Source organism: Tribolium madens, unplaced genomic scaffold (assembly GCF_015345945.1).
Source record: "Tribolium madens isolate multiple individuals breed KSU strain unplaced genomic scaffold, Tmad_KSU_1.1 Scaffold_91;HRSCAF=231;Tcas5.2_LG7, whole genome shotgun sequence".
NCBI lineage: Eukaryota > Metazoa > Arthropoda > Insecta > Coleoptera > Tenebrionidae > Tribolium > Tribolium madens.
Genome location: NW_025401063.1, coordinates 2969076 through 2990754, shown reverse-complemented (window position 1 = coordinate 2990754; position 21679 = coordinate 2969076). Strand labels below are relative to the sequence as shown.

The following is a 21679-nucleotide window of genomic DNA, read 5'->3' as shown; positions in this document are numbered from 1 at the left end:
GAAAATATTTATAAGCACACTTCTGAAAACAGGAACAAAATTATGGGCCTTAGCAGAAAATTTTTAACGATTATTGGGTAAAAATTATTTATGACTTTTAGTCTCAACTTGGAGTGGTGATAAATAATAAATTTCGGACACAAATGGACCGAAAATCCTCTAATAACTGAAATAAATTTACCGCTAAGCCGTCGCCGTCGGTTTTATTCAGAGTTTGATTAAGGAAAACCTGTGATAAAAAATATTTCTTATTATAAAATTAATTTGTGTCCAGTAAAGGTAAGGACGACAACAACGCGAACTGATTTTATGACAAATATCATAAAATTTGGGAAATCATGGAGCTCTTTTGTAAAGAATTTTTTGATTCTACCAGATGAATAAAAAGTATGTTTAAACTATTTATTTTTTGGAAAAACTAATTGATGAATGATGAAGTACTATAAAAATGTTATGTTTTCAAGAATAACATTGTTGATTTTTTTTTAGTTTTTGTGTTTAACAAAATTTTTTATTTTTTTAAAAGGGCAATCTATAAAACCATTTTTCTCATGAAGGTTATGATCTAATGATTACCACTACTCGTATCTACTTTATTTTTTTTTTTCATTTTTTTTACATAAATTGCAATTTTGACAAAAAAATCGCATAACTCAAAAACAAAACAAAATTTCGTTCTGAAATTACGATCACATTTTTTACATTACTTTAATTCATTATAATTATTATTTTCTGGAGGCAAATGATTAAAAAAACCGCTTGATTCCATACTTTATATTCACTATGTATAGTTCTAGTGATGCATTTTTGGAAAAGCTTTGGGGAATCCGTAAAAATTTATAAAAATACCTTGTCTAATTTTTTTTGAGCTATGATGAATTATAAATTTTACTAAGCTGGCAACCTTGCAGCCTAAATAATGAAAGTAGCGAACAATTACGGTTGTTTTTGTTTCTCAAGAAACAAAAGAAAAATGACTGATATTAAAATAATTCTTATCCATTGTTGTCAGATATAATTTTTGGTAAATTACACCTAACTTTTTTTAATAAAAAATTACTTGTGCAAGTATTACACAAATAAATTTTTACTGTTGTTAACAATAAAATAATTTTCTGTTTTAGAAAAGGTAACCAACTAACATAGACCAGAATTATAAAATTTCAACTTTGATGCTTCTAAACTTCGTTTTACAGAATTTTTTTATAATTTCTTAAATTTTTTTTAGAAAATTTACCATAACAATCCAACGATCTTATACGTCATTTTTGATCACTGTGTATAGTTTTATAGAACAGAATTCGATAAAATTGTTAAATATAGAATGTTACGTTTGCACAAATTGGTCATTTCTAGTAAGCACCCTGTATAAAAAAATTAAATAAGTGTTACACCAAACGGTAGAGTAAAGTCTTCTTTACCATTGTGCATAGTTTCATTTCTCTACTAAAAAAAATGTATCGAGAACTTGAAACGTAGGTACTATGTCTGAAACGTCAAATAAAATGACAATTTTAATAACTAAATTTTTGATTTACTTTTAAAAAGAACGGTCCTATTATTACCAATTTCAGCTCATTTTGCCGTTTTATTTTTCGACTTGTCATTTTATTTGAGTTAGGTCAAAAACAGACATACGTTTTCAGATTCAAAGATGACTCGATGACAAATTATCTTTCGATATCTATAAAAACGAAGAAAAAACATGATAAAAAGTTGAATAGATCGAAAAATTGTTCGCTTAGAGATTATTCTGTCTCTATTTAAAAAAATTCAAAAATTGCAATGTTAATGTTGCACTGTTAATTCTAACTTAATGATTTTTAGAGAATCATTGAAAAAAAATTAAAAATTTGAAGGATAAAAACCCCGTTTTACACAAGCCAAAATAAAATAATTAGCGTTACAAAGTATGTACTGTTTCAAGGCTATGTCCAAGCATTATCTCCGTTTATATCTATCGTAGATGATCCGTAAAACACGTGAAAAGATAAATTTAAAGACAAGAATAAATCATGCAGTACTTTATCATAATTAATGGTTATAATACAACAATTGTCACATCTAATATCAGTATTAACTTAATACAATCTTCAAATATCTGTTCGAAATTTAATTCAAAGGTGTAAAATCCAACCAAATTCCTTCTTTGGTAGTGGTGATGAAGGTTTTGCAGTCCATTTCCAGGGGAGTTTGCGTTTTTTGATTTAACGTCACTTTGAAATTTCTTAGTAAAGTGGCTAATCCTACTTTGGCTTGCAACATTCCAAAACGTAAACCTGAGAAAAAAAAATAGAAAAAAATCATCGATTAGTTAAATAATCGAACCAATGCAAATTCTTGGTCCTTCACCAAATGGCAGCCATGTGAATGGTGGCCGACTGTTTTTATTTTCTTCCGAAAAGCGCTCCGGGTCGTATTTTGATGGATCAGGGTAGTATTCAGGATCATGGTGAACACCCAGAATTGGGATTACCATCATGGTACCTTTATCCAGATGGAGGTTTGTCCCAGCGACGTCATACGCTTTGGTACATTTTCTATTCAAGAATGGTACCGGTGGATATTTTCTCAAGGTTTCTGTTTTTAATTGTAATTTTAAAAGAGTTTTAAAAAAATATGATTATTAGTTATTACCATTGAGAACTTGTTCCATGTATGTCATTTCCATGAGAGCCTCGTATGTTATTTGATTATTATGTTTAGCTAACACAGTTTTGATTTCCTCACGCAACTTGTCTTGGATTTTCTCATTGCCACTGAGTTCGAACAGAGTGAAGGTCATTGCTGTTGAAGAAGTTTCATAACCAGCGATGAAAAAAACAAAAACTTGTGCTGCCAATTCATTGATTGTCAATGCAACTTCTTTACTTTTGTTGTTATTGTCAAGGAAAGTTTCGTCATCTGTTACTTTTCCTCTATTTTTCAGTTGTAGCAACAAATGGAGGAAGTCTTTTCGATAGACGTTATTTTTTTCTCTGTATTGTACCGTTTTCTTTACTAAATTTAACATGTAGTCTTCCACATCTGGTTTGGTAGTTTTAAATTTCACTAAATTGAAGATATACATAGGCATCATGAACTGAATGAGATTTTTCAAATTTTCCCAAGTTGTGTTTTGGAAAGTGCGTTTTCCGTAGTACCTAAATTCGGAGTCTGGATTTTTAAGACAATTACTTTCAAGCCCAAAAGCGCAAGAGCAAATGACATCTGTGGTGAAATTTGCGAGAGTTTCTTTGACATCTAGGGTTTCCTTCCGTTTTGCAGCTTCGCTCACGTATTTATCAAGTCCTTTCGCACAATTTGCCATAGTTTCAAACATCATCTTCATTTTACCTGAAGTGAATGTTGCTATCAATTTTGCTCGAAGATTTTTCCATTTGTCGCCTTCTAGCGAAAAAAGGTGACCACTCAACGGATCAATTTCTTCATTTACGTAGAAACCGCGGTCTACGAAGTGTTGAAAGTCCTTTTGCATTATGTTCTTTATAATTGCAGGCTCCACAGGGATGTAAAAAGGACGTGCAAACATAAACACACCACCATGTTTAAGGTTTTTCGCCTTGAACTGTTTGTAAAATTCGGCGAATTGCTCGCCGAAATTGCACTTTGATAGAAATAATTTAGCACAATTGCCGAAGGGAATTGACGGTTCTAAGTACTCAAGGCCGCGTTTCTTCCAATATGTGAAAGACCATTTGTAGTAAACCACTAAACCGGCAACGATAGTTACTAAAATGGCCACCAGGTCGAATGTTAAACTCCCATTTATTAGAAGCATTTTTTACTCGCGAAATTTATGCACGATAATTGACTTGACTTTTATTTGGCTAAGATCAGATCGACTTTGATAGTGAGAGGAATTCTCTGATTATAAATAAAGTTAAATTATGCTTGTCATCAACGAAATTGTTATCATGTCAGCAAAAATCTATTAAAATGACTAGTCATTTTTGGTACTTGAGACTGGCTATGTACAACAAATTAGTGTAATTGTCTATTATGACAATCATTGTTTATCTGCTTTGCTGTTTGTCTGCACTGTTTATGCTTTGCGAGGCCAATGTTTACACGTGCAAAATTATTTTGACAAAGGGACACCTAAATATTCAAAAAGACTTCATTTTGTTATTATTTTTACATCAGTATTTTATTATTATTATTTTTGGAATATGTGTTGTATGCAGGCTGTGTCAGAACTCGCGCCCTAGAGAAAAATTTCAAGTAAGATATCAGGAACATGGAAAGAATGTTTAAAAAATTCTGTCAAAAAATTTGGAGATTTTTTGTCATTGATGATTTTGTGTATGTTGTTTTATAATTATTTAGTAAACGTACAAAAATTTGCCCATAAAAGCCACAAATAACATTAAACGTAGTTACAATTTAAGATACAGATTCCTTGTTTTGTCTTCTAATAGCCTGTAGGAAAAAAATAGCAAATTATTTTTTAACAGGAATAAATAGTCAAAGTGCAAAATTTAAACTCTCGTAAATTCGAAATTTTTATAGATAGATTTTTTTTAACATTTTTTTCCATGTTCTTAGTATCCCAACCTACATGGGATTTTCTCAGGGGCGCAAGTTCTGGCACACTACCTTTGTATTTTTTTATTCATTGATTTATTTATTTTTTTCTTACAGTTCTTCTTTTCTTCATTTTTTTTAAGTTCTTTTTAAAATTATTTCTCTTCCTGTTTTCTAATTTTTTTCTCTTTTTTCTACTTTCATTTTTTTCTCATTTTATGTTTTTTAATTAATTTTTTTTAGCTTTTCTGAAGTTATGAAGTTATAATTGTCGAAATCGGTGCATTAGAAGCTATTTTCAGAGTTGATAAAAATGTTCGCAATTTATGCGCTTTTTTGAATTATTATTTTTAGAAATAATAATTTTAGAGCAAGATTTATTTTTGTTTTTGTGGTCGAATTATAATTTAATTTTTGCGAAAAACTTAATTATCCATAACGATTAAATTTTTATGTATATATTTTTTTGAATTATTGAAAGCTAATCTGTGAGATTTTAATGATAGTTTAAGAATACCTTCAAAAAATCAAAGAGTAATTGCATGCCTAAACGATCACTTTTAAATCCCATTGTTTCCAATTCTTGTAAATTTGATATAATATATTATAGAACGTGTAAAAACAGATGTACTTATTTTACCGTTTTTTATTTTTTTAATGTAGGTATATTAAAAAACAGGGATATACAAAACGTACCTCAAAGCAAAAAAAAATATCTTAAAAACAATCAACGTTTTGAAGTGATTTTTTTTCTAAATAATAGATATAAATGTGAACTTTGCGCACATGATAATGCTTGTTTTCTAAAGCATTGTTTTTAACAAATGATTTAAAAATGTGTTGTTTAAACAAAATTAAAATCAATTACGCAGGTTTTTAGATTCTCAAAAAATTCATGTAAAAACTTTCATATTTCAACTCTGTGCTCACACAAGTTTTATGACAGACATTTTAAAAACACCTGAATTTTTTTTTTAAGAGAGCTGCAAAGTTCATACAATCTGGGATCTTCTGAAAGTAGTGTTTCTATGGAAATTAAATAAAAAAATATCAACTACCGTCATTGTTTTAAATAAAACACATAATTTCCAATAATTTATTAGCATTTATTTTTCACAAATCAGTATTTAAAAACAAATTTTTAGACTTCGCGTTTCTTTTATGGGGTTTGTTAAACTAGAACAATATTTTAGAAAATTGCAATGTTTTTCTAATTGTCAACAAAAAGTATGGAACCAAATTTTTTCTGAAAAAAAATTTATAATCTATACTTTTTGTTCATCTTGTATAGCAAAACGTAATATTTAAAATATTTGAAACTACCCATCTGCATGTATCTTTGGTAAACTACCAAAATTAAGATTGAAGCAATTATTTTATAAAATACATTAAGTTAGAATTAATTCTATATTAAAATCGAACAAAGTTGGATTGAAAATAGCTCAAATTGCTTTATTTTGGAAGAAAACTCTTATTGAAGTCAGTATTTGTTTGAAATACTTTGATTCAGGTTGATTCCCAACTTAAAATTGAGCCAAATCGATTTAACATATCACAAATTGCCTTATTTCAGCCTAAGATTAAGATTGAAGCAATTATTTTATAAAATACATTAATTTAGAATTAATTCTATATTAAAATCGAACAAAATTGTATTGAAAATAGCTCAAATTGCTTTATCTAAAGAGTAGATATTTTTTGATACATATTAATGATATTAAAAAAAAATAAAACATAAAGAAGTTAGAACAATTTACGAAAATCGGAAACGATATTTAAAAGTGATGGTTGCTCCAAATAATTTTTTATAAAAATTAATACATAATCAGAATTATTTATTTATTAGAATGCATCACCAGACTAAAATGAAATTTTTAGAGAACTTTTTTAACTTACCTAATTTCTCAAAAATTTTATGTAATTTATCAAAATACAAAAAACCAACCGTGAATTGTTTTTCTAGTTAAAAAAAATCATCACCGATTTTTTACAAGAGGTGGTTTGGCATGTCAAAAAAGCCCGTGCCCCCGGCGCGTGAAAATTTCAAAACACATTTAACATTTCCATCAGGTAAGCGTTAAATTTTGTAAGAGATTCTTTTATCCTCGAATCTATCGCCTCAAAGCGAATAACCCTCTGTCCGTGACGTGGTTTAAAACCCCCACATTTGCAGTTATGAAACGCGATTCTTGTTATTTCAAACCGGTGTCATTAATATGCATGAACACTTGCCTATAACTTGCACCTCGACGTTCCTTCTATCCGAGTTTCTTTGCCTGTTTTGCGCCTGGCACGTGTACGTTCCGGCGTCTTCGTTGCGTTGAGTTTGCTCCACCACCAGAGTGCCGTTTGCGTAAACCCTCTGACGACGGTTCACCGGCAGGATTTGCCCTTCGCGTTCCCACGTTATTGTCTCGATGGGGTATCCCGCCACGGGACACTTGATCACGAGGCTGCTTCCGGCCACGCCGGTGATTTTCGGCATTTCCCGAATGTAGGGGAGGCCGTAGACGTTCACCCTAAATATGAAATACAGGGTGATGAAAAAAGGCGCCCACGATTGAAACAGGCGCGTCCTTTTTTATTGAAACATTGTGACCATCATTCCAAACATAGTCTAAATTAGTCCGGTCAAAATAGACATTTCAAATAACTAAAATTCCGACAGAGCTAAATTTTGGTGGAGATCTTGGGTACACTATTAGGAATAAAGTGTCAAAAGTCCCCATCGATCCTATGTGTGCTAAAAAAGTTATTCGGGGTCAAAGGTCAAAATTTGACGTTTTTTACATTTTTTTCGAAAACGGTAAGTTTTATCAAAAAAGTAGCCCAGACAAAAATTATAGATCTTGAAATTATCTACAAAAATGGACCTTATACTTTTTTTCTAAGAATCACCATTCCTGAGATATCGCGATTCTAAAAGTTGAAGGAGTCACATTCTACATGATATGCACATACAGAGTGCGCCAGAACTTCTGTCTCAAAGACAAATGCCATGTAGGGTAAGGTACCACAAACATGGAAAAAATTTAAAAAAACATCTATCTATAAAAATTTCAAAGTTATGAGAATTTAAATTTTGCACTTTGACTCTATTTATTTCTGTAGGAAAAATAATTTTTTTGCTACAGGCTATTAGAAGCGGAAACAAGGAAGCTGTACACTAAATTGTAACTCTGTTCAATGTTATTTGTGGCTTTTATTGGCAAAAGTTTTGTATCTTTACTAAATAATTGTAAAAAAACATATACAAAATCATCAGTATTATTAAATAGACATAAAAAAATGTCAAATGTCAAAAAACAAATGTCAAAATTTTTTGACGGATAGAATTTTTTAAACATTTTTTTTATGTTCCTGGTATCTTATCTTACTTGAAATTTTTCTTCTACTTCATTAAACTGATAAATATCTCGATTCCATTAGAATTTAAAAGAATTTATTTGGTAATAAATATAGAATGTTTAAAAAATCGCGCACTTCCTTGAAAGGGAATAATTGGGTAGTCCTCAGAGTATTGAAAAAATGTTTAAAAAATTCTATCTGTCAAAAATTTTTGACGTTTATTTTTTGACATTTGACATTTTTTTATGGCTATTTAATAATACTGATGACCTTGTATATGTTTTTTCATAATTATTTAGTAAAGGTACAAAAATTTTGTCAATAAAAGCCACAAATAACATTAAACAGAGTTACAGTTTAAGATACAGCTTCCTTGTTTCCGCTTCTTATAGCCTGTAGCAAAAAAACTTGGAAAATTATTTTTCCAACAGGAATAAATAGAGTCTMAAGTGCAAAATTTAAACACYAATAACTTYKAAGTTTTTGTAGATAGAATTCTTTTTTAATTTTTTATATGTTYCTGGAACCTTACCCTACATGATGGCATTTGTCTTTGGGGCGCGAGTTCTGGCGCACTCTGTATGTGCATATGATGTAGAACGTTACTCCTTCAACTCTTAGAATCGCGATATCTCAGGAATGGTGATTCTTAGAAAAAAAGTGCAAAACCATTTTTGTAAATAATTTTAAGATCTATAATTTTTGTCTGGGCTACTTTTTTGAAAAAACTTTCCGTTTTCGAAAAAAAAATTAAAAAACGTCAAATTTTGACCATTGACCCCGAATAACTTTTTTAGCACACATGGGATCGATGGGGACTTTTGACACTTTATTTCTAATGGTGTACCCAAGGTCTCCACCAAAATTTAGCTCTGTCGGAATTTTTGTTATTTGACCACTATTTTTATGACTAATTTGACCGGACTAAAATAAATTCTTTTTAAAATTTAAATAGTGTGTCTAACAGCACAAAGCGGCAATATTGCACAAATTTCTTTTACTAAAAAACTATTTTACTCAGGAATTTTTCGTATCTAGGAAACCTTTTTGACTTTAATCGTTCAAATTTCACAGAACAAACAACATTGAAAATTGATTTTTTTGTTGCTACCGTTTCCAATAATTGAATATTACTTGGAGATTTTCTGTATCCTAGGATATTTACAATGTTGCAACTTTGATAAATTTTCTTTGGAGCCAAGAAATAGTATCCAAACATCTTCAATAAAGTTTATTTCAATAGACTTTTTACTAATTTTTTTAAGAACACCGTCAACAGTATCAAAATCTAGACTTCAACAATGAAATTATTTTAAAACTGTATATAAATTTTGAAAATTATTTTTGATATTTGACATTTTTTATGTCTATTTAATGATACTGATGATCTTGTACCGTGAAATCAAAAATTATCTTGGTCAAGGGTGGTTGCGGAATGGAAAACGTCTGTCGTTGCTTATATCATCTTTTTGAAATAATTCTGTTAATGTTTGACTCACTGATAGCGTCGACGTAATCTACGACAATTATTTTAAAATCCATGACCACCGTTGACCAACAGAATTTTTGATCTCACGGTATATGTTCTTTTTTATAATTATCTAGTAAAGGTAGAAAAATTTTGCCCATGAATTTCACAAATAACATTAAACAAAAAAAAAATTAGTCAAAGTGCAGTTCCTGTATCTTATCTTACACATTTTTCTCTAAGGCGCGAGTTCTGGCGCATCCTGTAGAACACGTAAAAGTGGGCTTTTCTCATTTGGAATATGTCAAAAGACGCGCATTGGTGTTATTTTTTTTTAATAGAAAAATAAGGAAAAGACGTCATGTTCAAATAAAATTTGCATTTGTACAAAATGAATTATGAGTCAAAGTAAATATAGGGTGTGCTAAGTAGACATTTTCAAAAAGGCTACAGAATTCAAAAATGGCCAAAAAGTCATCTAACAAAAGAAAAATAGAGATTTGTAAATGAAAACACTTTTCAAATATTATCATGTTAACATTTACGAAAAAAATTTTGTTTTGTAAGTTTTTTTTCTCAACTTATCCCATTTTATGTTTTTTACATAATTTCTTCAGCTTTTCTAGAGTTATAAAGTTATAATTGTCGAAATCGGTGTATTAGTCATCTAACAAAAGAAAAATAGAGATTTGTAAATGAAAACACTTTTCAAATATTATCTTGTTAAGATTTACGAAAAAAAAAATTGTTTTGTAAGTTTTTTTTCTCAACTTATCCCATTTTATGTTTTTTACATAATTTCTTTAGCTTTTCTGGAGTTATAAAGTTATAATTGTCGAAATCGGTGTATTAGAAACTATTTTTCGAGTTGATAAAATAGTACAATAATATAATAAGACTCGTACAATAAATTACTGAAAATTTATTATAACAGTTATTTCTGTTGAAAAACTGTTTAACAAACATTACCCAACATATGAGTGCAAAAAAGTACTACTTTACGGACTATTTTGGGATACTTTATAGACTATTTTGTTTACCTTACAATCAATACCAGAAATAAATTGTAGAATTTTTTGTAGAATTTGCACGTTAATATTCTTTTTTTATCAAAATTTCAACGCAATGTAGCTCCAAGTGCATGAATTTTATTTTAATACATCTAGAGAAGATTGATAACAAACTTGTTAACGTTAAGGATTATTTCAATTAAAGATATATGCTATATGTGTGTGGAAAAGTACTACTTTACAGACACTTTTATAAACGAAAATTTTTCTTTTGTAGAATTTGCACGTTACTATCCTTTTTTGCCAAAATTTCATCGCCGTGTAGCTGCGAGTGCATGACTTTTAATTTTTTATATCTACAGGGTGATTCAAAAATGAGGGACCAACTCTCGAATGGTCTAAGCATTTAATAAAGAATTCAGGATTTGTTTCAAGATTTTTTAAATTTATTTAAAAAAAAAAGAATTGTCAATTTTCACAATCTTCATGATAAAAGACAACTTAGTTTTTTTTCTGATGTTGTTAATTTAATTTATTGTTGAATTTGCTAGTCTGTTATTTTTTTACACTATATGACTTAAATTGGTGATTTTTTCAACAGGTATTTGTTCATTGTTGCAAAATCTGACGTTTCCGCTAACTAAGTTTAAGATTACATAATCAGAATAGCCAAAAACTTAACCCAAAATCTAATCTTTAAAAAGCTATATCTCGTGAAAAAAGCTCAAACAATTATTTGTTATAGGAACTTTTAACTTAGTTGGATCCTCTACCACGAACCAAGAAATGGTTCCACACTTTGGAATCACCTTGTATAAAAAATAATCTTGTGTAATTTTACGGATGATTTCAATTAAAGACATATGAATGCGAAAGAATAGTAATTTACGGACTATTTTGATTTACTTTACGGATTTTGCTACAACGCGACGTAGCTGAGAGTACATTAATTAAATAATTAATAAAAATAAAAATAATTAATAAAACGTCATAAAAGAGTCACTCTGTTATGACTAATGTCACAAGGCATGAAGTAAAAATTTTGTTTTTTCGCTTAAGCGTTTTTACTTTTTTTTAACATTTAGCAATGTTGTCTTTTTTCTTTCTTTTTTTTTCTGCGTCAGCAATTTCTGGAGAGGTACATTGTAAATTCCACTAGATGAATCAAATCCAAAACCTCAATACAAATTGCGATACTGACTTATGATTTATGATTTCATTGCAAAGTGTCCTGATTATTTTGTTCATTTACTTTCTAATTATTGTGTTGCTCTCAGCTGAATTATTTGCCTTACTACGTTCGACAAAATAAATGTTCAGCTTTGCTACATAAACTATCCTAATAATATGATATACTATTATTTGTCTTCATTTCTTTTTAACATTCATAATTTGATTTTGTTTTTGTGTTGTTTTGAAAAATATGCTGAAATAACATTGTTGTTTTAAGTAGACACTTTTATGGCTAACAAAATTAATATTCCTTATATTTGAATTTTATATGTTTCTTAAATCTTTGGAAAGTATGAAACTTCAAATGGTGGATGCTCCGGGATGAATTAATCTTCTTTTTAACCATTTTAAAAGAAATACATAATAAAAATAAAGACTTATTAGAAGTAATAAACAAGAACTGTTAAAATGTTTTATTTTTTTATTTACAATTAAGCATTAATTTTCAGAAAAAACTTATAGCTGATCATCCTCAAAGAGTTTAATTTTCTCTTTAGAAATATCTAAGCATATTAATCAACTGACTCATATTTTTCAAAGAAGTTTTCCTGGAATTAAATAAGAAAAAAGTATAGTTCAACAATTCTTCAAAAACTTTGCTCGCTTGTTTGTAGTCTAGTTAATAAAAAACCAACGATCCATGCAAGTTAATTAATTATTTTCTGAGATTATCTCTAATATCTTGGCTTTTAGAGTTTGTGAAAAAGTTTTGCGATTTCTTGTTTTATCTTGTATAAAAGAAAAATGAACGTGTTATGGATTTTTTCACATTGTTTGCCATTAAATTAAAATTTAACAGCTTACAAAGTGAAACTCGAGACCTCTTTTTTGATGTAGTTGATTTGAATAATTAATTAAATGACTTTTTGTCAATACATTTTTTTTCTTATTTAAATTTGCTAACGGTGTCTCATTTTTATAATGTTTACCAGTTTTTAGACAAAAATGCTACTTTGTGGTTCAGTTTTATTAAAGCACTCAGCTTGGCTTCGTGCTTCAATCTACGTGAAAAAATTTCTAATAAATGTTCTATTTGAAATGAAAATGCAATAGGGTTGACTCATACAAATGCGACTAAAAAAATATTTGCAAATGAAAATTTTGGACGAAATTAAACAAAAAATAAATTTCTAATTTAGAAGAATTTATGGAAATTAAGGTTTTAGATAACTCTAGAATCATAAGGTATTATTAGTATTAAAATTGATAGAATTATAAAAAACTGTTTGAAAAATCAAAATTAAAAAAAAACTACAGATCAGAAGCTGTAATTACAAAAAGATTAAATTCAGAATTTTACAAATCTAAAATAGTAGAATTTCATATTTTAAGAATTCGGAAGTTTTGAGCATAAATATTTACATTTGATTTAAGTAAAGTTCTAAAAATTCTTCCAAAAGTTTTAACGTTTGGAATTTTTGAATTCTAAAAACCGATAACTACCACAACATTTTAGAAGCAAAAAAGGGATATATTTAGAAATCAGAAACTTAAAATTTAAACAGAAACGTTAAAAATTACAAAAACACTGAATTCAGAATTCTGTAAACTCTGAAATTAGAATTTGAACGTTTAAAATTTTCAGAATTTCCAAAAAGTTCAGTTTTCCAATAAAATTTTTCTTCAACTAACAAAAGAAATCTACTTGAAAATTTCTAATAAATGTTCTACATATTTGAAATGAAAATGGAATTGGTTTGTCTCATACAAATATGACTGGAAAAATATTTGAAAAGACAAATTTTGGAGAAAATGAAACAAAAAATGAATTTTTAATTTAGAAGAATTTATATAAATTGGGGTGTTAGATAACTTTAGAATCATAAAGTATTAAATTAGTTTTAAAATTTATAGAATTTTAAATAAYTGTTTGAGAAATCAAAACTTTTGAAGAGAGTTTGAGCTTTTGAAAATTTCCACTCTCAAAATCTTAAAAAAAAATAAATTCATTAAAAACTACAAAACTACAGATAGGAATCTGTAATTAAAAATAAATTCAGAATTTTACAAACTTAAAATATGTAGAATTCCATATTTTAAGAATTCGGAAGTTTTCGGTATTTACATTTGATTTAGGTTGAATGTTAAAACTACAATTTTTAAAAAAAATTCTAGTTTCTGAAATTTTTGAGTTCTAAAAACCGATAACTGTCACATAACATTTTAGAAGCAAAAAAGAGATATATTCAGAAACTCAAAATTTAAAAGAAACGTTAGAAATTACAAAAACTCTGGGTTCAGAATTCTGTAAACCTTGTTTTAGAATTTAATCGTTTAAAAATTTTAGAATTTACAGAATTCAGTTTTCAAATAAAATTTGTTTTCAACTAACAAAAAAAAATAATGTACGTAAAAATTTTCCTAGAAATGCCCTATTGGACATGAAAATGCAATCGGATTAACTCATACAAATATAACTGAAAAAGTTATGCAAAAAAAAATTGACAAAATTTTTAAATTTTAAAAAAAATATGAAAATTGAAGTCTTGGATATCTATAAAATCACGGAGAGTAAAATTAGCTCTAAAATTTTTCAAATTTTAAATAACACTTTCAGGAATGAAAACTTTTGAAGAAGGTTTTAGCTTTTGAAAATGTTTACTTACAAAACAACTACAGATCAGAAGCTGTAAAAAGAATTTCAAAAAATTTAAGTTTTTAGAATCTCTGATTCCTAACAACCGACAACTATACATTTGAAATTTTAGAATCGCTGTTTTTACAAGAAAGGAATTTAGAAAACTTGAATTTAAAATTTTAAGATTTGTAGATAACTTAATTAGTTTGTATTTTTATAACTCGAAACTGGTGAACACGACAGTTACCTGGCACTGTGTGATATTTTCCCTACGCTGTTATGTGCCGTGCAAGTGTATTCTCCCCCATCTTCCGCCTTGATATTGGTGATATTCACGTGGCTGATCACGTCGTCTTGGATCGTGACATATTGCCCAACCAAAAATCGCGGATGGTCGGGAAGCGGAAATCCGTCGAGAGTCCACGTGAACTGCGGCGGAGGATTTCCTGTTGCAACACATTTCAACGAAACCATCGGTCCTGGCTGGAGGGTCTGTTCGGAGAACCAATAAATCAGCTCAGGACCGGCGTCGCCCATATCGAGTTCGGCAGTGGCTTGGGCTTGGTCCCAGTTGTTGCTCACCATGCATTGGTACATCCCGCGGTCGTCCTTCGACAACTGGCGGATGGTGAGTCGGGGGGGCTCCGCCATCACCTCCACGCGGTGGTCGGGCGCCACAGGCTTGCCTACCATCAAAAAAACATTTTTTTTCCTTCCGAAAATAATAGTATACTATGTCATTAGTAGGTAAAATGTCTTTTCCTACGATCATATACGAAACTAGATCATAACACACATACATATGGCAATTATAATTATAAATAAAGGAAATTTATTAGATGATCCTCATGCGATAGCTGAGGCTTTCAATAGTTATTTTTTATCAGTGGGACTTAATAACGGAATGAGCCAACACAATACAAAAACAAAAAGGGTTGCAGAGTCGTTTGTGATGTTTTCGGTTACACAATTAGAAGTAGAAAATGCAATTTCAAACCTAAAACCCAAAAATTCATRCGGATAYGAYGGTATATCAAATAATTTAATTAAAAAAATKACTAAATTTATTATTCTTCCCTTGACACATATAATAAATAAATCCTTTTCAGACGGCGTTTTTCCACAAAAACTCAAGCTCTCTATTATTAAACCTTTGTTTAAAAAAAAAGATCYTCGACTGACGGAAAACTACAGACCTATTAGTCTTATACCTTGTTTTTCAAAGATTTTTGAAATTATAATGCACAATCGAATTTTGTCTTTTTTTAACATTAAAAATGTTATATCTGAAAGCCAAAATGGCTTCAGAAAAAAATTATCAACCACAACAGCCATTTATGATTTTGTCACTAAAATATACAATGCTAYAGATGCTGGTAAGTCGTCACTAGGTGTGTTCGTAGACCTTTCGAAGGCATTTGACACTGTCAGCCATAGTATTTTGTTAAATAAACTTGAAAACTACGGCATCCGGGGACCTGCATATAATTGGCTGGAGTCATATTTAGGTGGTCGTACGCAAAAGGTAATGATAAAAAACAGCAGAGGTGAGTTTTTGTCATCTGAAAAGGAAGTGACTCTGGGGGTGCCACAGGGTAGTATTCTGGGGCCTTTATTGTTTATAGTGTACATCAATGACTTGATATACAATTTRGAAGGGGGCGATATGAGTCTCGTAAATTATGCGGATGACACCAGTATACTATTTTGTGGGGAAAATATCCATGATGCAATCAAAAAAATGAAACWGCTCTTTCCACAATTACAGAATTGGTTTAACTGTAACAACCTTCGACTTAATGCTGATAAAACCAAATGTATTTCATTTCAACACAAAAAGGCGGATACATCAAAAAAKGAATCGTTGAACAATTTTGGTTTCTTCTCTAAATTAGATCCTAATACGAATTTTCTCGGCCTAGTACTTGATCAGAACCTGTCGTGGGAACAACACATTTCTAAGATATCAGCAAAACTAAGTAGTATTTGCTACATGTTAAAAGAACTTAAAAAAGTTGTGGGTTGYGATACATTGATGWCTGTATACTATGCACATTTCTTTTCCATAATGAAATATGGCATACTTTTCTGGGGTTTATCTTGTAGTAGCAGTCAAGTGTTTAAGTTACAAAAAAGGGCACTAAGAATTATTGCAAATATAGGATATTTAGATTCCTGTAGGGGTATTTTTAAGCATCTTGATCTTTTGACATTTTGGAGTTTATACGTATATGAATGTCTGTGCTTTGTTCATCAACATAAATATTTATTTAGAAAAAATTTGCAATTGGATATACACTCTACTCGCAAAATGGAAATGTATCGATATCCGTTGCATAAGACCACATTTATAGAAAAAAGCTGCTTTTACCAGTGTTTAAAACTTTACAACTGTTTGCCGTCTACCTATCATAACTTACCATCCCACGTATTTGGATGGATGGTTAGAGCTAAACTTGTTGAAGCAGAGTTATATGACATTGAAGATTGTACGAAAGATATCTTTTGACGAATACCAAACACCTTGTAGTGTCACTGATATTAATAAAGTTATTTATTTATTTATTTATTTAATAGGTCAAAAACCTGTCCGATTTATTTTCGCACTGTGTGTTAGAAATCTAACGCACAATTCACACTCGAATGTTTTGTATTTTTTCATTCAATGAAAAATGAATTGTATCCATTATAAAAAATAAATCGTTATGAAAAAAATATATGTTCGTAAGAAAAAAATTATTTATGGTCGTAGGAAAAATAGTGTACAACACTTGCAGGAATGTATCTAACGCACTCGGGGTATTGCCTGCACTCGGCTAACGCCTCGTGCGCAACTTTCCTGCTTGTGCACTTTCCGTGCTCGGTATGTAATATACTATTTTGATTGTATTTAGAGCCCAGAACTTTTCAGATGGAAAAGGGTTTTTTGCGTCATAAAAGTATTCGTGCTAAAATGACAAATATAACCTTTTTGTCCTAGAACCATAATTTTAATATTTTTTCAAATTTTTTTAATCACAAATAGTTTATTTATTGTTTTTAATATATTTCGGGACTTTGTTATCGCTTTTATGTCACTTTATATTTTTTCCTACTCCGCTTTAAGCAAGTCAAGTTTACTATTTTGATTTTGCAACCGCAACCGGAAGTAAAATATGCGAGGTTTTTGTTAGCTACGAAAGTAATACTTCCGTGTCCTGGATAAAAAACAATATCGTCAAGGTTTTATAAATATTTAGTTAAAATTTATCTTAAATGCAATAGTACAATTTAGTTGCCAGTGTCGCTATAAAAAAGTCCCAAGCTATAGAAATAAGAATGTAACGTTTTGTGTTAAAAAAAGATTGTAAAATATTTAAGAAGGTAATATATGGACCAAAATAATCAGAAAAGTTTTAATAAACATGGGTCCGCAAAGTCGTTACTTTCGAAAATATCGAATGTGAAAATTTTTAGAATTTGTACTAGAAATTTCTCTACAGTTTTTGTTTAAACATGTTGCAAATAATTATTTCAAAAAACAAATAATTTTCAATATTTCCAAAACCGTTACTTTGCGGATCTATATTCATTAAGATTTTTTGTTTGTTTTGGTCCATACTATTACTTTCTAAAATATTTTTTTAACACCCTGTATCGCCCTATCGCCACTTCTATCACTTCTCAGAATATTTTTTCTGCATGAAATAGTGAAACCTCAGAATTTGTTAGTAGTAGTCAGTGGTAACAGATGCTTTTTTTACACAGAGATCAAAAGTTTATGACCCATTTATTTAAAAAAAAATGAAGTTGTGACGTTGCCAGTGTGATGATAGCTATGGCACGAGATTTATGTTCTCGCATTTAGAGTTTCTATACCTATTTCTAATATAGGAACTCTACCCAAATTGTGTTTTCAAGAGAATTTTTTTTTTTGATTTTGCGCCAAAACTGCACAGGAATAGCATTTTTGCTATTCCTGAAATGCTCGAATTTGTAATTAAAACTTTATTATTATTCTGACTCATTTTTCTCTTGATTATGGATAAAGGATAAAGCAAGTTAAATAACAAAAATTTTATATTTTTTTAAGTCAATAGAAAAATGAAGGACTTTTCTTAACACTGAGTCAGAATCACAATCATAAGTCAAAATAATAAAAATTTGTTCGTTTCATGTTAAGCAAAAAATGTGATTCTTTTGAAGCTTTGGCGTGAAATCAATGAAATTTTTTTTTACTTTTGCAAATCCAATCCGGGGACATACTGAATTTTATTTATTTTTTTTATTTTTATGATCTGAGATATTATAAATTAATTAAAAAACATTTATTCTCTATGACCAATTTTATGTTTTTTCTGTTTTTTTAGAATCTTTTTTTGCATTTTTTAACGTCCTAAATCCGGTTACTAGTCATTAGGAATAGATACCAGGTGAATATGGAACCGAACATTTTTTGCTTAAACTATTTATTTTTTTGGAAAAACTAATTTATGAATGATAAAGTATTTTAAACATGTGATGTTTTATTAAGAATAATTTTTCGACATTTACTTTTGTTTTTGAGTTCTACATTTTTTTTTATTTTTTAAATCATTTTTCTCGTGAAAGTTATGATTTAAGGATTACAACTATCTACTTTATATTTAATTAAAAAAAATTACATAAATTGCAATTTTAACAAGAAAAATCACATAACGTGCAAACAAAACAAAATTTCATTCTCCAAATATGATCACAGTTTTTATTAACTGTTTTAAATAAAGTTCAAAATTATTTAATAAAAAATACATTACGGGTCAGTATCGGAATTTGTGTTGAAATTTTCGAAAGTGTTTATTAATTTAACTAGTGCAATTAGTAGTGCAAATTGTTGAATGCTGATAATCTACAATGTACCTCTCCAGAAATTGCTGAAGAGCAAAAGAGACAAAAAAGAAGCAATATTGGTAAATGTCAAGGTAAAAATAAAAATGCTTAAGCGCGAAAATTGAATTTTTACTCCCTGGCTGAAAAGTAAAACTTTTATTTGTGATATTTAGACATAAAAGTGGTCACTTTTGTGACGTTTGCGGACGAAACACTTTTATTAAGAAATTTACAAAAATTAAGATGTTGTTGACGTTTTTTGACTTAAGACTTCGGCTTCAGAACAAATTTTTCATAAGAATGTTATTAAAAATAATCTTAAGAGTTTCAAAAACAAAATTAAAACAAAAAACTGCTGTGCAGTTGGTTTTGTGCATATAACAGATATTCTAAGCAAGAGGTCATAAAAAAGAAAATTTTGTCTCAACAATTTCGGTGATGAAAGCAATCAATATTTTTTTGATTTTTGAAAAAAGCATTGACAAAACCATTTTTACGAAAAATTAAGTAAATACGAAACTAATCTATGAAAATACTTAAAAAATTGGAAAAGCTTTTAGTGTTTTTTGTACCAAACATCTTTTTTTTAATCTGGTTGAAAAATTCAAACACAAAAAGCGTGAAGTTTGAAAAAATTTGCTTTTATTAGGAAACTACACTACTACAAAAAAGCTTTTTAGTGATTTTTGAAAAGCTGTATCAAAAAATGATCGTTTCTAGATAAAAAAAAAAACTATTTTTGAGTTTCAAGTTCTGGGATTTGTTGTCACTTATTTTTTTCTGAGTTACGGTTATCTCGCAATTCTAAGATATAGCGCGAGAAAAAAAATTGTATCTTTTTGGTCCACCGATTTGGGGAATTTTTTTTAGTTAAATCAATCTATGGGCCGAATAGATTGTTCATTCAGTTTTGGTTTACTTTTTTGTATTTTTTACGTCAATTTGTTTTTTGACTTTGACTTTTAATGAAAAACAATCCTTTTGTCTTTGATCAAAATATGGGTAGTTTCAAAAACTGGAATAAAGGTCCTTTTACGATTTTTTTAAAATGAATTTTTTTATCCTTAGCAATTTGGTAAATGTCATGGTAAAAGTAAAAACGTTTAGGTGCAAAAATAGAATTTTTACTCTCTTTCTGACAAGTAAAATTTTTACTTGTTTTTTTTTTTAATTAACGTCGTTAATTAATTCGAAAACTGTTTTTGAAGTTGGCTGGCTGTAATAAAGGGTTTACCGTTGTGCAGCCAGCTGACTTGGGAGACGGGGTACCCGTTGACAATGCACTGGAAGGTCGCCTCCTTCCCCACGTCGACCACTTGTACTTGAGGTTGAACATGTGCCGACAAGGGGGCTGTTATTTCCAGCGTCACCCTCACACTCTCCTCGCCCGCTGAGTTGTTGGCGAAGCACACGTACACCCCGCGGTCTTCCAGCCGCACCTGCAACATGGAACACACAATAAACAACAGCGTATAATACGCTGCTATCTAATAAAGCCCGATTCTCGCCGCTGCGTGACTAATGGCGCCAATTTTCACGCAGGGAAAACACACTGACACTGGAACTTCGGCCTAGGAGTCAGCGATTTATTGCAAGAGGCGAGAATTTAAAGCATGAGAAGGAATAAAGGTAGTGGTAATGCAGTCTCACAGTGGCAAATGCCGACTTTGTCAGCTGGATTAGCAAAAATCCATAAAAACGGCCGAGATAAAAAGTAAATAAATCAGGAAGAAAGACGGGAAAGCTTAGAAGTTTTACTGTTATGCGTGTTTTACAAATAGCACATCTTGGGGGGAGTTGAGAAATGATGAGATGTGTGCCTGGAGTTGTGCTTCATTTGATAAATTATGTTGTTCACTTTCACTGTATTTGCACAATATTTGTTTTTAAAAAAGCTAAGTGTTGAAAAATGGTGTTGTTTTTTCAAAATTTTTGATAGTTTAGAAGGTATTGTCGAATTAATATTTTTGCTATTTTTGCCTTTACCAGCTATTTTCAATAACTATTTATCGCAGAACTATAACTATAAGATAGAAAATTAAAAGTGCTTTCCAACGATACTAAATAAAAAAATTCAAAGTTATTAGCTGAAAATCGAAATTTTTTTTTTTAAACTTTAACCAAATGCACTCCTAGGGGTCCAAAAGACTTAAAAAAGTGCAAAAACTTGTAAAATACTGAGGGATGCGTATAAAACTTTATTGGGTTGAGTTTTAAAAAATCGATTTTGAGTTTTTGAAGGTAAGCGATAGCAAAATCGTGAAAATAGTCAATTTACTTTAAGTCGTAAAAACGCTTGAAACATAGTTTTCTAGACGTAAAATTACGCGCAGAGAAAACTGCAAAATTCGTAATAGTTTTGAAGTTATAGTCGGATTTTATTTTCGATATTTTTGAATTTATCAGAAATTTTCTCGTAGAGCACTGATCTTTTTTGTATATGATAGAAAATTAAATTTTCTTTCTAACGGTACCAAATATAAGAAGTTATCTCTAATAAGTCCGGAGTTATTGGCATTAGACCGCTCGGCGTACCGAAAATCGCCCAAAATTTCGATTTAGCTTGATTCCCAACTTAAAATTGAGCCAAATCGATTCAAAATATCACAAATTGCTTTATTTTAGCCTAAAATTAAGATTGAAGCAGTTATACTAATAAAATATATT

The 21679-nt window shown here is 29.6% G+C and overlaps 2 protein-coding genes across 2 annotated transcripts in view; both read right to left on the bottom strand.

The window, feature by feature from the left end:
* LOC123011737 (Down syndrome cell adhesion molecule-like protein Dscam2) overlaps positions 1 to 21679 on the bottom strand; it is a 197288-nt gene that overhangs the window by 48192 nt on the left and 127417 nt on the right. The window contains exons 6-10 of the mRNA XM_044409329.1: positions 20247 to 20451; positions 14412 to 14850; positions 6760 to 7046; positions 2638 to 3732; positions 2383 to 2580 (exon numbers count right to left, since the gene is read on the bottom strand). Of these exons, the coding sequence (XP_044265264.1) occupies positions 2383 to 2580; positions 2638 to 3732; positions 6760 to 7046; positions 14412 to 14850; positions 20247 to 20451 (2224 nt within the window). The remainder of the gene's footprint in view (positions 1 to 2382; positions 2581 to 2637; positions 3733 to 6759; positions 7047 to 14411; positions 14851 to 20246; positions 20452 to 21679) is intronic.
* On the bottom strand, positions 2016 to 3817 carry LOC123012119 (cytochrome P450 6a8-like). The gene is made up of 3 exons (XM_044409927.1): positions 2638 to 3817; positions 2329 to 2580; positions 2016 to 2279 (listed from the first exon to the last, which is right to left on the bottom strand). The coding sequence occupies exons 1-3, from the start codon at positions 3779 to 3781 to the stop codon at positions 2113 to 2115; spliced, it is 1563 nt and encodes a 520-aa protein (XP_044265862.1). The 5' UTR covers positions 3782 to 3817; the 3' UTR covers positions 2016 to 2112.

Coding starts and splice junctions, on each gene's coding strand:
- LOC123012119 (XM_044409927.1), bottom strand. CDS start 3,781: ATGCTTCTAATAAATGGGAGTTTAACATTCGACCTGGTGGCCATTTTA. Junction 2,581..2,637: donor CATGGAACAAGTTCTCAATG/GTAATAACTAAT, acceptor AATTAAAAACAG/AAACCTTGAGAAAATATCCA. Junction 2,280..2,328: donor AGGACCAAGAATTTGCATTG/GTTCGATTATTT, acceptor TTTTTTTCTCAG/GTTTACGTTTTGGAATGTTG.